This window comes from Nyctereutes procyonoides, unplaced genomic scaffold (assembly GCF_905146905.1).
Source record: "Nyctereutes procyonoides isolate TBG_1078 unplaced genomic scaffold, NYPRO_anot_genome, whole genome shotgun sequence".
Lineage (NCBI taxonomy): Eukaryota > Metazoa > Chordata > Mammalia > Carnivora > Canidae > Nyctereutes > Nyctereutes procyonoides.
Genome location: NW_026575160.1, coordinates 1,111,589 through 1,126,809, shown reverse-complemented (window position 1 = coordinate 1,126,809; position 15,221 = coordinate 1,111,589). Strand labels below are relative to the sequence as shown.

The following is a 15,221-nucleotide window of genomic DNA, read 5'->3' as shown; positions in this document are numbered from 1 at the left end:
ATCTAAACAATCAGAAGAGAAATGTGAGACCAGAATTTCCTAAATCAGGTTCTATAAATGAGGGAAGTTTACCTGGTATGTCATTCTCAGGACCAGAAAAACTTGACTGCAAATGCTAGATTTCATCTGTTCCCTCCTCTTATTTTATTATAAGGCCATTCATTTAAAACCAAGCTCATAATGGCATGATAATAAGAGGAAAAGCCGAACATTACAACAATTATAGGAAATGAGAACTATATTGTGTTAGCCATATAAATTTATTTTTGGCTATTTATCAGCAAGTATGCATATGCATTGTGATCTGAAGCTCATTGTGTTTTGGTTCCTCATGGTGAATAAATGTTGTGAACATTAAGTTCCTAATGAGGACTTCAGTTTCCTAGTTCATAAAATTAGAACCATGATGATGAGGATGATGAGGAGGAGGGGGGAGAGGAGGAAGAGGATACTGAAGTAAACATCGTGGTTTCAGGAGGTAACTGAGTGAAGGCATTGCTATGAAAGTGATTGTACATTGTGGAGTTTGATTTGTAAAAGATGACTGAACAATGCCAAAGTCAAGGACTCCTAAATATGTCATGTCTCACACAGTTAAAGATCTCCCTTCCTTTAGCAGCAGTAGGGTGGAAGGTACTAAGGAATGTTACAATAGACCATTTTATGTACAATTTCCAGTGATCTATGTCAATGCTTCACAAATGCGCCTCAACTATTTTCTTCTATTCACTTATTAAGCAAAGTTTTTTTAAGTACCATGCTCCAGGCACTCACCTATAAAATAAAATGAGGCAAGAGCCTGGCTCTGAGGTTGATTATTACTTAGCTGGGGAAAGAGGCAGTACATCATCTATAAGTGTGCAATAAAAGCTATGCTAGAGGTATGCTCTGGGTGGTGTCCCCCCACTGCCCGGATGGATGAGGGGTATTCATATAAAATAGGTAGGTAGGAAAGGCTGAGGAGGGATGTTCACAGACAGACTCCCAGGAAATGGCTTGAAGGCATTTGAGGAGTTTGAGAAGAGTGTGCTCCAGGCTTCTCACTTAGGTGAGCAAGATAGAGGCTCAGTAAGGCAAGGAATACAAGTGTTAACAGCAGGTAGAAGTGGGATCTTTCCTGTTGTCTTGAAATGAGGCAAAATCCCAAAGCTGAAAACACAAGGAGAGAAGATGCTAAAAGACATATTCCACAGGGTTTTCTAAAAAGTAGATGGGCCAGACCTGTTACTCTCACCCTCTACTCCACCCAAATTCGGTACATGATTAATACTCTGAAGGCATTTTTTTTTTTCTTTAATTAGGCATCATTACCCTTGGAGGGAAGCACTGCAGAGTACCCATTCTGGTTCCTATGAGAAAGGAAAGATGGTGATCCCTGCAAAGCCAATTTAAAAATTCTCAGAATAATCATTATAGAGAATACAGATGGTGGTTGCCTACAAGAGGAGAAAGCTGGCAGGTGTGGATGTCTTCTTGCTGAGCTGCAGAAAATGCAGAGACCATGGTGGTGTCCCTCAGCAGAAGGTAGTATGGCAGTTCCTGGTGGAGTGGTTTCATCTATATCTCCAACATTTCAAAGGGTGTGCATTTGATCATAGAGAAGGGTCTAGAGATTAAAAGATGGTAGTCACAGTGTCAAGGTGAGGAGAAAGGAAACTATGGGACCATCCACATGCTCACTATTTGGTGGGCTGTATGGAGTGTTCCACGAACACAGTGGACTCATAAGAAAGCTCAGCTCCAGCTATCTCGTGGGTAGTCCTACCAAGAAGGCTGTCTTCATGGGACTTGGGTCTACCTGTGAGAGGCAGTAGGACAGACTGCTGAGGGAGGGAGACTGGACATTAGTCCTCACTAAAGGACTGTGCAGAATGAGATCCCTGGGCAGGACAAAGAGGGATGAACAAAATGGACTTCACAAGCAAGTCACTGTTCCGCCATCTGCCACACAGGCAAAGGCCTTGTCTGATTACGGCGATCTTTTCTACCTGATGTTTTGGTCCCTGTTCCCCCTCTTTGCTTCTCCCGCTTCTCCTTTAGGCACCAGCACTTTGGAGGTAAAAGGCAGACAAAGAAGCAATGGAGGGTCATGGGAAGAAGATGTAGAGAGAGAAAAAAAGGAGACAATGTTTCTTTCCTTCCTGTGAACCCTGGAGCCGCAGGACGAACTTTTGTTGAGGAGAGCAGAAGTTCTTAGATTAAAGCTTTAATTCAGAACAGATGAGGCCTTTTTACTTACTTATTTACTTATTTATTTATTTATTTATTTATTTATTTATTTATTTACTATCACCTGGTCAAGACTTACTACATTTCCAGGACCTGGAAACTCCTCATTGTACTCCTTCCCTTCAAACCAAAGGACACCAACTCTTTGATTTCTTGCACAGACAAGTGTTTTCTTCTATCAAATGGAATAACTATCTGTAATATATATATATATATATATATATATATATATATATACCATATAATAAATATCTATCATATATACACTATATAATAGGTATACTATGTAATATGTATTGTATATAATGTATCTGTACTCTTTTTTTTTTCTCATTAGTATGTGAGACTCATCCATGTAGTTGCAATTTTCTTTGCCATATGGTAATCCATTGGGTAAATAGATCACACTATATCCATTTTACTACCTACTGGCATTAGGCTTGTTTATAGTTTGAAGATTATAACAATAATTTTGCTATGAATACTCCTGTACATATCTAATAGTGCATGTGTATATACTGTGTATATGTCTTAGGTAAATATACTAGGAATGAAATGTTGTTTCATATGTTATATACACATCCAACCTTAGAATATACTGCCTAATAGTTTTCCAAGGTATTCATCTCAATCTACTCTCCTCAAGAAGTATAGAGGAGTCTAGTTGCTTCATATCTTTACCAATGCTTCATCTTTTCTTTATCATTTGAGCTCCTCTGGTAGGTGTACAATGGTATTCCACTGTGTTTCTGACGCATTTTCCTGACAACTCAGAAGATGAGCACATTTTTGTAAGTTTGGTCATTGGATAGTCTTTCTGTGAAACCCCCATTATTTTTTCTTGAGTTGCTTGTCTATTTCATATTTATTTGCATGAGTTCTGTGGCTGGCTTTTCACTCCCAAATTGTGTCTTTTGGTGAATGGAAGTTTAGAGTTTTAATACATAGAAAATGTTTATAATTTTTTCCTATATGGATACTCCCTTTTTTGGGTCCTGTTTAAGATATCATCTATTTTCCTGAATTTATTTAGAAGTATTTTTTCCTCTCACATTTGAATCTACAATCCACAAAAATTGATTTCTTTATGGATGGTAGAGGTAAGAATCATATATGCTTTTTATCCTAGGCTGAGCTTTTTCATGGGTGAGTGTGAATTGAAATTACAGAAATGACATTGCTGGTATAAATGAAGTGATTGAAAAGCTGTGGGATCTCCCAAAGATGTTCTCAAACTTAGGAGAGAAAGATCTAACACAGCACACTTGAACATCATGTTTGAGAAAAATAAAGCCATTTTGCTTGAACTATCACAAGGTTCAATTTGCTAAGTATATCAAATATTTTTTAAAGGAACAAAATAAGAGGAAACTATGATTTCAGATTAAAATATTTTTATTTTGAGAAGCCTGATATTAATTTAGATTTGCTCTTGAAGTTAAGCGAAGATACTTCCCAGTGGGAGCAGCTCGGAAGGGTGAGGTTCTGGAGGAGGCTGGAGGCCCTTAATTCATAATGCTGCAGTCAGCAAGAGTCTGTGATTTTCTGCAATCCATTTAAGTAACTTGGTGATGGACTGCCCTGTCATTTTCTTTGTGACTGGAGCCTGTTTGGTTATAAGATAGCAATTAGGATGGAACCCCTAATTACTAAGCTCAAGTACAAATCATCTATCTAGGAGAAGCCCCTGCTATTACTGTGGTGGTCACCACTTCACTGCACAGCAGGGTCTTTGCAATTTGAAACAATCACTTTGTAAACTTTGTAAGAATAAGTCTACAACCTATGTCATTCATACCAAGCACTTGCAACATAAAATAATTTTTTTTCCATTTTGTCCAGTTTACTGGACACCGATCTCTTCTTTACATATTCATCTATAGTCTGTTCCTCTCAGATAGCTGTCTACTGACTATTGACTCTCCGGTTCCCCTCATTACATAAGTCCATAAGCAGAGCCTCTCTCTCTCTCTCCTCTTCCCACCCCCCAGCCCTCTTTTCTTCTCTTTATTTTCAGTCAACTTTTGACTTGACTAGTCCCTAGATACTTTTTTTGTAGATGTAAGATGTAGAGATTTTTTTGTATTGTTTTCTTTTAAGATTCATTCATTCATTCATTCATTCATTCATGAGAGACACACAGAGTCGCAGAGACATAGGCAAAGGGAGAAGCAGGCTCCCTCTGGGGAGCCTGATGCAGGACTCAATCCCAGGATCACGACCCCAGCTGAAGGCAGACGCTCAACCACTGAGCCACCCAGGCACCTCAAGATGTAGAGTTTTTAAATTTTTATTTCTAAAACACCTAGTAATCTAGTAATCACTGTTAGTGCTATGTCCCACATGTTTTACAAAGTTTTGACTTCTCTCAACAACTCAATGAAATGGATGTTATTATTATTGTCATTTTACAGATGAGAAAACTGAGCCATAGTCATTAAGTAACTTTCTATGGTTATACAGAGCCCTATCTCTATATTATCATTAACAATAATAATCAATGATAAGTCAATCCAGAAGATATGAGAGATTTTACCAGCAGCTTATATATAATACCCTTTCACTTAGCTCTCTTAAAACCTAAGAAAGATTGATTCAGAAATTGTTAGCAAATCATTCAAGATTATGTTTATAGGTGATTTGGTTAAGATTTGAAGCCATTTTGACTGAATCCAAAACTCAAACTCTATTCACTATGTTAATATGCTCCCCCTTCCCACAGACCATTGACAAGCACATAAAGAGAGGTAAGAAAAGCTATTAATTGACTCAGATGCCTCCACCTTGTCTGAATCTAAGGACAGTGCCTATTATTCCCATTTTACAGCTGAAGAACTGAGGAAGAGTGTGATTGAGTAATCTGCCCAAGATCACGTGGCCAGCCTGAGATTCAAAGCCAGGCTTTCTGCCTTCTAAGGTCACTATACTAACTGCCTTCTGGTGTCATAGTTTAGGCTTTCCCACAAGCAGTACTTGGCAAGGATTCTAGTGAAAACATAGGGGGTCCCCAAGTGAAGGTAAAATGGTGACAAGGTAAGCATGTGACCAAACGAGACAGGAAGGAAGTCAACAAATTGCAAGTCACTACTGGACAACTGGATTTTGGCCCCCTGGGGGATTTCTGGGGAGCAGCAGTGCCTAACAATCACCCCCTTATTACTTGAGGGCTGCTGCTGGGAGATGTGACCCCCAGCACTTCTGACTAGCTGTGGGCAGCTCCAGCAGCCACAGATAGCCCTGGGCAAGGACATACAGATGCTGACTCTTGGCAGGTTGGCATGTGTTCTAGAATGATGAAGTCTGAGGGGATCTGGGCAAAACCTGGAATTGTGACAAAGTCACTGGTAGTTTTCCAAAATTCCATTGAATCTTGGAGAAATAATAATTTATCTGATCAAAGGACTGGATTCTCTCAGACTCCACTTAAAATGATTTAAGCATCATGCAAATACTTCATTTACAATTCTTATGATGGAGCTTCTTTGGATAAAGTACACATTATTGAAAAAAGTCATTTGAGTACCAACTCTAACAAATTAATATAACAACAAATCTTGAAGGATTTGCCCACCTGTTCTTGCATGTTTGGGTAAACTTTTCTTCCACACGATCCATAAATGCACTGTACACATCTCGCCGCCTTCTGTGTCTCTTAAGGAAGATAACACAAAGGAAGTTAGCAAAAGCAGACATGTACTGACTTTAATTGTCGTTTGTCTTTTTAAAATTGCTATTTAATAATCTTTACTTTAAACACTTGTTCCATATGCCAAATGCACATCTTGCTGTTTTTGAACATACAGGGATACAAAGGAGCCTTACTTATCCAGGGTAGAATTTGAGCCATGGTAAAAGGGTGTTTTCTCAAAATCTTTTGATGAGGGTATGACAAAGTCTTCTTGTCAGGTCTTCTTCCTGAATGCAGTTCACTCAATGGGCTGCTCCAAATGGGGTGAGAGTAAATTTTGGGGAAAATTCTTCGCACTATTCAGGCTTCAATCCACCATACCAACTATCTTTGTAATAATAAAAGAAAATCCAAAATTCTGGATAATTCACTGTTTGCATTTTTAAGAAAAAACAGAGATCTTTCTGCTCTACTTTTAGAGATAATATCTTTCCCTATTTATGCTAACAACAAATTAAAAACTCCTGCATTAAAGCAATCATTAATAACAGTGTTGGAGGGACCCCTGGGTGACTTAGCGGTTGAGCATCTGCCTTTGGCCCAGGGCATGATCTCAGGATGTTGGATCAAGTCCCACATCAGGCTCCTTGTGGGGAGCCTGCTTCTCCCTCTGTCTGTATCTCTGCCTCTCTCTCTCTGTGTGTCTCTCAAGAATAAATAAATGAAATCTTAAAAAAAAAATTCATAAACCTTTAAAAAAAAATAACAGTCTTGGAGACATTTCCCGACAGCTGAGGAAGAGAAAGTCAAGCTTACCGTGTATGAAGCGGATTTAACAGGCCACGGGGCTTTTAGTAAAATTAGCTTTGAATCCCAGGTGCATTCATGAGGCTTGTAGGTGATGAATTTTTCTGTACTGTTCTTCTGTTTATCATCTTTTGGTGAGTGGTGCCCATGTACTACAGATATAGAGACAAATGAGAAACTTAGAAATTATATGGGTCTTTATTCATGATATTTCTCAGAATATACTTGGGGATCAGGGCCCAAGATAGATAAATTGATGACAATTTATAATGCAAATCCAAATAAAATTTTCCTTATCTTGCCCACCATTTCTACTGGAATTAATGTCAACCTTCAAACTTCAATTCAAATCTTACCTTTTATTTCCCTGGAAATTTCTTTTTAAACTTCTCAGTAGTATTTTGTGACTTGACTGACATATTTTGCCTTCTACCTTAAATTTTACTTACACATTTCTTGAGATCGGAGACTGGATCTTATAAAGTATCCATGATATTTTTTTCCACAGTTACTTACACATAGTACACATAAGAAAAGTTGACATGTCCCATTTTAATTACACACATAGACAAGATTTTTGTCAATATGACCCGTGCTAAAATGTGTATATTACTTACAAATAAATTAATTTAATTTTGTAATTATAAAACTACTTGATTGTCATTTTTAAAAGAAGAAAGTAAAATTCAACCATTACCCTATTACTCAGGGACAATCACTATTAATATCTTATTTTTTTGTTTATAATTAATATAAAATTAGAATATGTAAATATAGAATGCATGTATGCATGTATTATCATCCTTGTCAAAATAAGGAATGCTAGATAACTCAGTTAACCCTGGACAAACACTGTTCAAATAGCACCATGATAATAATTGTGTGTGTGTGTGTGTATTTCCACGTACCAGGTAACATGTGCTATATATACATTATTAACAAAGTGATCTACATATGTATAATGTATTTAATGCTCACAATAATTCTATGATATATATTCAATTATTATCATTCCCACCTACAGATGGATAGACCAAGAGATAGTTTAGGTAATTTGGGACAGTTTGCTTCCTGGTCTATACTCTTAAGCATTTATTCTATTGATTTTCTATACAGAACACTTTGAGTTAAAAACTCAATCTCCAATAATATATTTAAAATTGTAGATAATGAAGCAAGTGGATTGTTCCCATTAATTAACTGGGCATTTAAAAAATTTACCATATTAGTAAAGATGATAAGTTTAAAAAATCATTTTAGTTGTTTGTTTTTACAAGTATCACTGTTTTTTTAAAGATTATTTATTATTTATTTATTTATTTATTTATTTAGAGAGAAAGCACAAGTGAAGGGAGGGACAGAGAGAGAAGAAAAGAGAATCTCATGCAGACTCTGCACTGAGCACAGAGCCCAACATGGGGCTCTATTCCACAACCCTGAGATCATGACATGAGCTGAAATCAAGAGTGTGAGGCCCAACTGACTGAGCTAATCCTAAGTATTACTATTAAGATAATGCAGAAAGTTTATTTTTTGTTTGTTATATTCATAACTTTATAATGACTTACCTGTACTTAAGTGTTTGGACTTAAATTTTAATCCAAAAGGATCCCTTTCACAAGCTGTCACGAAGTTTGGTAAATTACGTTGGTACTAGATATGTAAAGAGAAGATTTTACTATTACTAATAAGTATTGTTTACTACTGACATTGTATTTGATTTTTACAAGTATTGTTTATTTCACTGGCAAAATGCAATTGTGATGATTTTGTTATAGCATTTACAACTTGCAAATGAAAATTTGAAAGAATAATCTAATTCAAGATACTTATTGTATAACCAATTCATTTTATAGTGGAATAGAGTACTTCAAATATCCTAGTGTGAATAAATGACATAATATTTTTAACAGCATGAAACTAAAAGAATCCATTCAAAATTTGCATTTATTTTCAAATGAAATAGGGTTACATGTTATGTTTCTGGAGCTGAGTTTATTTCAAGGACATAAAAATATTTAGCAAAGCTAAAATAACTTACTGAGACTGGCATAGAATAATTATTGACTGTTTTCAGTAAGCTATACCACAAAGTGCTTTTTTTAGATGGCTTAAATTTTTTTTAAAAGATTTTATTTATTAATAGTGAGAGAGCCAGAGAGAGAGGCAGAGACACACTCCATGCAGGGAGCCTGATGCGGAACTCGATCCCCGGAGTCCTGAGCCAAAGGCAGATGCTCAACCGCTGAGCCACCCAGGCATCCCTAAATGACTTAAATGAACTAATTTATATGAACTGAAATAGAATTTGTACACTTCCAGAAACTAATCTTAAAAAATCACAAATGTTTCTGCTTGAAAGCTGAATCAATGTGGCACGAAAGGATGAACTCAGGCAGAGGTTAGACAGTCCTCTTCTTTGTGAGTGATTCTAAATCCTGCTGAAGCAAACAGCAAAATATTAAAAGTCCCAAAGGAAACTCCAACACAAGATTTATCACTCTTTAATCAAATAAAATGTAGAGCCCCGTTCATTTAAAAAATTATACTGACATCTGGTGGTTGCACAATTTATATTGCACTGTCTCCAATACACTTTCTCATAAACACAAATTAATTCAGCTAAAATTAAAATATCCCCCATTCCTTGAACTTTACTCACTTAAGTTTTGTAATTATAACTGTAACTAGAGAAATTCTTGAATAAACCAATGACATATGCTATTTAATTGACTTCCTCTTGTCTCCAAAAGGTAATATATTTCATTTACTGAAAATAGAAGAGTTTGGATGCCCTAAATGAGTAAAGAAGTTTATGGATCAAGGCTTCTTGAATTTTGTAGCTTTTATCCTAAGACCTCCTCAGAGTTAACACTCATTGAATACCTCAGTATTCCAGATCCTGTTGTAAGTACTTTGTAAATAATCATCTCCTTCATTAGTTAAAAGAACCATATTAAATATGAAGTAGTGTTATTTCATGTTATAAATAAGAGACTTAATAATTTGTCCAAAATTATTAGAAATAAAAGGGCAAGGAGAGATAATCTAATCCCAGAGGCCACATTCCTAACTGCTTTCTTATATTTTCCAAGAAAAAATTTATTCTTTTTATAGCTTTTTTTTTTTGTATTATCAGTCCTATTGCTTTCCTCATTACTGAGCAAGAGTCTATTTATGCATTAAATTATAGGCCTAAGTAGAGGATATATTCATTTTCTATAGGAATTATATTTTGACCTCATTTGCATTTCCTTAAATATATACTCCTCACCACTATTTTAAATTATAAATCTAGGGGATCCCTGGGTGGCGCAGTGGTTTGGCGCCTGCCTTTGGCCCAGGGCGCGATCCTGGAGACCCGGGATCGAATCCCACGTCGGGCTTCTGGTGCATGGAGCCTGCTTCTCCCTCTGCCTGTGTCTCTGCCTCTCTCTCTCTCTCTGTGACTATCATAAATAAATAAAAAAATTAAAAAAAATAAATTATAAATCTAATTCTTGCTCACATATTGTTTAAATTATTAATCATTAGAAAGACTCGTTAAAGTAATATAATGCCCCCTTTGTCAATAAAAATAATGAATTTTTATTTATTTATTTATCTGTTCATTCTATGAATTGATTTTATTACTTTTTAGATTGTAAACTGGCAATTGAAGTCTGTTTCCCAGTCATATGTAAGTTCCAACTGTTCTAAAAACTAAGAAAGTCCCAGAGTCATTCATTCCACCTGGCAGAGAAAACTGTATCATCAACATCAGCTGAAACATCAACCAAGATCTTATCTCTCTCCTCTGTCATTTGTTGCTAAATCTGAACTATACTGTTCCATCGGAAATAAAGATGTAGATTTATAATATTATATGCACATACCTTTTTTGCCCATGTAATAGTCACACTTAAGAAATGAATAAAAATAATATATATTTTCCTTATCTGTTTTATGTTATTTTGAGTCAAACACACTTCTGTACCTGTCGAAAATCATGTGGTTTTGGATTGAGGTATACACCATTTGGATATTTTCCACTCTTCACAAACATTAACTTTGCTTTATGTGAATCCAGATGTGGGAATGTAGTTATAAAAGGAGGGGATTTGACCTTCTTGGAATGATTCCTTATGTTGGGCAGGTGAAGCATTGTTTCTGGAAAATTACTTTTTTTCCCCCTCCCTTGTTCTTCCTTACTAGTCCTTGATGATTTTTCTGGAAATCTCAAAGATTTATACAGTTTATAACTGAAATCAGGAGGCTTTATTTCCCATGCGTTGACTTCCATTTTAGATTGTGGTGGCTGTAGGACTTCTTTTTTTCCATTTGGAATTGAAGTCTTGTATGGGATGCTGCATACTTTTGTGACATATCTGCTTCCGTTGCCTTTCTGGGAATCCAGATACATTGGGCTGAGAGTGTTTTCACATGTAGCAATCTGCAACAGACATGCCATTTGGTGTCATTTGCCACTATAGCAATGATAGATTGGATATTTTTTCTCCAGGCCAATGTAATCTCTGAAAGATTTATGAATCAGGAAAACAAAGCTCAGAAATGATGGGTGCATGTGTGTGGAATGGGAGGGAAGCATCATGGCTGCTACAAGCATCTATTCAGCACCCTGGTCCCAGCAGTCACTATGCTAGGGGCTAGGAATTCAAAGATCATTAACGTGAAATCAATGTCCTTAAGTAATGAGGGGCTACTTGGGAAAAAGACATGAAAGAAAAAAAACAAAAACAAAAAGAAACAAACAAAAAACCCTGTATAATGTGATAGATATTACAATAGTGCTGTGAGAAGCAGGGAGAGTGATGGGCTAACACTATCAGGAAAACAGAAGTGATGTCACAAGAAAAGTCATTTGGACCAATCTTGAAGGGTAAGTAAAAATGTTCCAGGCTGCTAAGGAAGTAAACAACATTTCACCAAGGCACAAAAGGTATGTAGAATTTATTAAAAACTATTTCTAGGATATCTATGGTCACCTAAACCACCACAAGTGAATCATAGCTTTTGCCACTGGAATCTGTGGATAAGAATCGTGGATTTGCTTTTTGCTGACCAGTGGCAAGGAAATTGTTGGCATATTTCTAGGATTTAATGTATTTGTCAAAATGTTACTAGAAAATGCTTTTATTATACAATATTTTGTATAATAAAATAATGAATTGCTTTTCAAATTCTAATCTAATTTTTTTTTAAATGACTGGCTCATTGAGAGAAAAGGAAGAAGTACAATGTGGTTGGCATATAGCCTATGTATGTGAGGAGACAGTGGAAATACTATGATATATAAAGCCAGAAAAATTTTTTGGGCTATATTAGCAAAAGTCATTCGTGGCACATCAAGAAGTTTTAATGCATCGGTGATAATACAAAATTACTTAACCAAGATAAGAAATATAAAAGGAAGACTAGGGACGCCTGGGTGGCTCAGCGGTTGAGTGCCTGCCTTTGGCTCAGGGCGTGATCCCGGAGTCCCAGGATCGAGTCTCGCATGGGGCTTCCTGCCTGGAGCCTGCTTCTCCCTCTGCCTATGTCTCTGCCTCTTTCTTTCTCTGTGTCTCTCATGAGTAAATAAATAAAAATATGAAAAAATAAAAGGAGAATAGTTTATGGAAAAAGATCATAATGATAAATAGATTTAAACAAAACATAAATACATTACATAATTGTAATTATAGACCTGTGGTTAAGTCAGCTTATCTGCAATAATGTTATATTACAAACTCTCCCAAACTCAGTGATTTAAAATAAAAAATCTTTTACTTTTGCCATAGGATATGGGAAGAGAGAATTGGGATTGACTGCCAACAGGTACAAGATTTTAGCAGGGGGAAGATAGACATGTTCTGGAATTAGATAGTCGTAATGGTTTCACAAGATTGTGAACATACTAAAAACCACTAAGTTGTACACGTCAGTATGGTAAGTAGTGAAATTATGTGAATTTTGTCTCAATTAGAGAAAAAAAACAAATTAACCATTAAATCAGGTTGGATAAATTTCAATATACACAAAAGACAATTTTTTTCTGAAAAATAAAAAGAACAAGACCATAGCTATTACCTAATTGAGTCTACTTAACTTTTGCAAAAAAAAAAAAAAAACTAAAACACACATACACAAAAACCCAAAAAACAAAAAAGTCAAGGGAATAGGAAATATGCAAGTAAAGGATACAATCAACAGTGAAGGCAACCTACAAAATGGGAGAAAACATTTGCAAACCATTTCTCTGATAAGGGATTAATATCCAAAATATTTAAGGAACTCCTACACTTCAATAGCAACAACAACAACAAAAAGAACTTGATTAAAAACCTGAATATACTCTAAAGAATATAAGCCAATGGAAAACAGGTATATGAAAAGATGCTCAATATCACTATGATGAGGGAAATGCAGTGGAATAGCACTTCACATATATTGCCTATAATAACAATCTAAAAAATACATTGGATCTCATGTTAAGTATTCTTACTACAATAAAAAATAACTGAATAGAGACCAAAAAAGAGAATGACATTCATCATCTGACTATGAAAATTTGAAATTCCCCAAGTGTTCAAAAATGGTATCTCTTCTTGATAAATAGTACAGTAAAAATAAAGCAAATCTGATGAATAGAGAGCCACTTACAATCCCCATAAAATTACTGGTAAAATGAATTAAATTTAATCATTAAAATACCACATTAATCAACAAATTATGTGGAAATAAAAATGTGGAATTACTATTCTCTGAGCAATGCCTAAAATTCAAAGGATAGTAAGTTAAATTCAAAAAAATACTTTGAGGGAAGCCCGGGTGGCTCAGCGGTTTAGTGCCAACTTTGGCCCAGGGTGTGATCCTGGAGACCTGGGATTGAGTCCCATGTCGGACTCCCTGCATGGAGCCTGCTTCTCCCTCTGCCTGTCTCTGTGCCTCTCTCTCTGTGTCTCTCATGAATAAATAAATAAAATCTTTAAAAAAAATAATTTGATACCATGTTTTTGTATTACACTGTAAACAGCAGGAATATTGGCATAGAATTTTAAAGTGTTCATAAGTAAAATACATTTAAGAAGGAGTAGAGGGTAGCTTGCAGGTTGGCAGCCCCCTTTGGATAATCTATTAGGGGCACCTAGGTGGTGCAGTCAGTTAGACGGACTCCTGATTTTGGCTCAGGTCATGATCTCAGCGTCCTGAGATGGAACACCATGTTGGTGGGCTCTGTGCTCAACCAGAAATCTTCTTGGATTTCTCTCTCCCTCTCCTTCTCCGTCTTCCATTTATCTGGAGGCACTCAGGTGTTCTTTCTCTCAAATAAATCTAAAAATATATTTTTTATTTTTTTTAATCTTTTGGAAACAAGAGTACCCTGGCCCACATTTGATATTTTTATTTCCCTTATCATATCCCTCAATACTTAGAGATCGATATGTATGGCTTCTCATAAGCTGGGCTATTTAATATAAAACCACACGATTAATTCTCCTTATTCTGATTTTGTTTTTACCAAATCACAATTAGGTGATATTTGACTTCGCGTGAACAGTAATCTACTGGAAGATAATGAACTAGAACAAAAATATGAGTTCGTTTGGTTTATTTTTCATGTAATTTAATAACCGCATGTTTGGTATTCATGCTGGATTCTTCTGGACTCACTAGGAATTGATGAAAATCAAGTCCTTGACAGACAGTGGATAGTTAATTTGTTCCAGTACATGTTTTGTTTTGTTTTTTGTTTCTTGTTTTTTGTTTTATATATATATATATATATATATATATATATATATATATATATATATATCTTATATATATAACAGTCTTCTCTCACCCATGATCCTACACATTTCTGTAAAAATATATATTTAAACTTCTAGGAGCACTGAAGCCTCAGTCTTGGCTAAAATTGTGCACATACCTACTTCCTGCAGGGCTCAGAATTCTGGCTATGTGGTCAGGGGTTTTGTAATTTGTTGCAATGAAAGGACACTGAGATTGAGGATGTCAGTGAATGAGATAGTGAAGTACCTCACCAGGACATACAGCTGGAAAGAAATTGACACCAGGAGGGTCATAAACCGGGAGAATAAAACCAGGCCAAGACCTTGGAAGTCTAATTGACATAAAAACAAGTATCAAGGCAGTAAGAGAGTTAGCCATAAAGTAAGAGGCTGTGGTGGGAGAATGTAACACTGGCCGAGATCTCTATTTGACTAGATAGACATGCTCACCAGTACCTTGCTGACACTGAGACGTGCCTCTATCTCTGTTTATGTCTCGGGGATTCCTGACTAACAAAAAATGAAACAAAGTCATATTTTATTTTATTTTGTTAAATTTTTAATTTTTTTACTAAATTAATATTTTAAATGGTAATAAATTCTCTCCAATTTTTGTGATACTTTATTTTGTCCTTATATTATGAATTTAGTCTTACATGCTATTCATTTGAATAATATGTCTGTAACATTAGGCTTTTATAGTATATGAATCATGTATTAGCATATTTCATCGGAGTCCATAGCCACCTCAGATGAAAGAAATCACCTGGTGACCTAGTTGA

General features: G+C 35.7%; 1 protein-coding gene across 1 annotated transcript; it reads right to left on the bottom strand.

The window, feature by feature from the left end:
* Positions 1-1,926: 1,926 nt before the first annotated feature.
* On the bottom strand, positions 1,927-10,973 carry LOC129502734 (uncharacterized). Its single transcript, XM_055314503.1, has 6 exons — positions 10,641-10,973; positions 8,233-8,317; positions 6,674-6,816; positions 5,801-5,880; positions 5,379-5,550; positions 1,927-2,049 (listed from the first exon to the last, which is right to left on the bottom strand). Exons 1-6 carry the CDS (start codon positions 10,944-10,946, stop codon positions 1,927-1,929), a joined length of 909 nt encoding a protein of 302 aa, XP_055170478.1. The 5' UTR covers positions 10,947-10,973.
* Between the last annotated feature and the right edge of the window lie 4,248 nt (positions 10,974-15,221).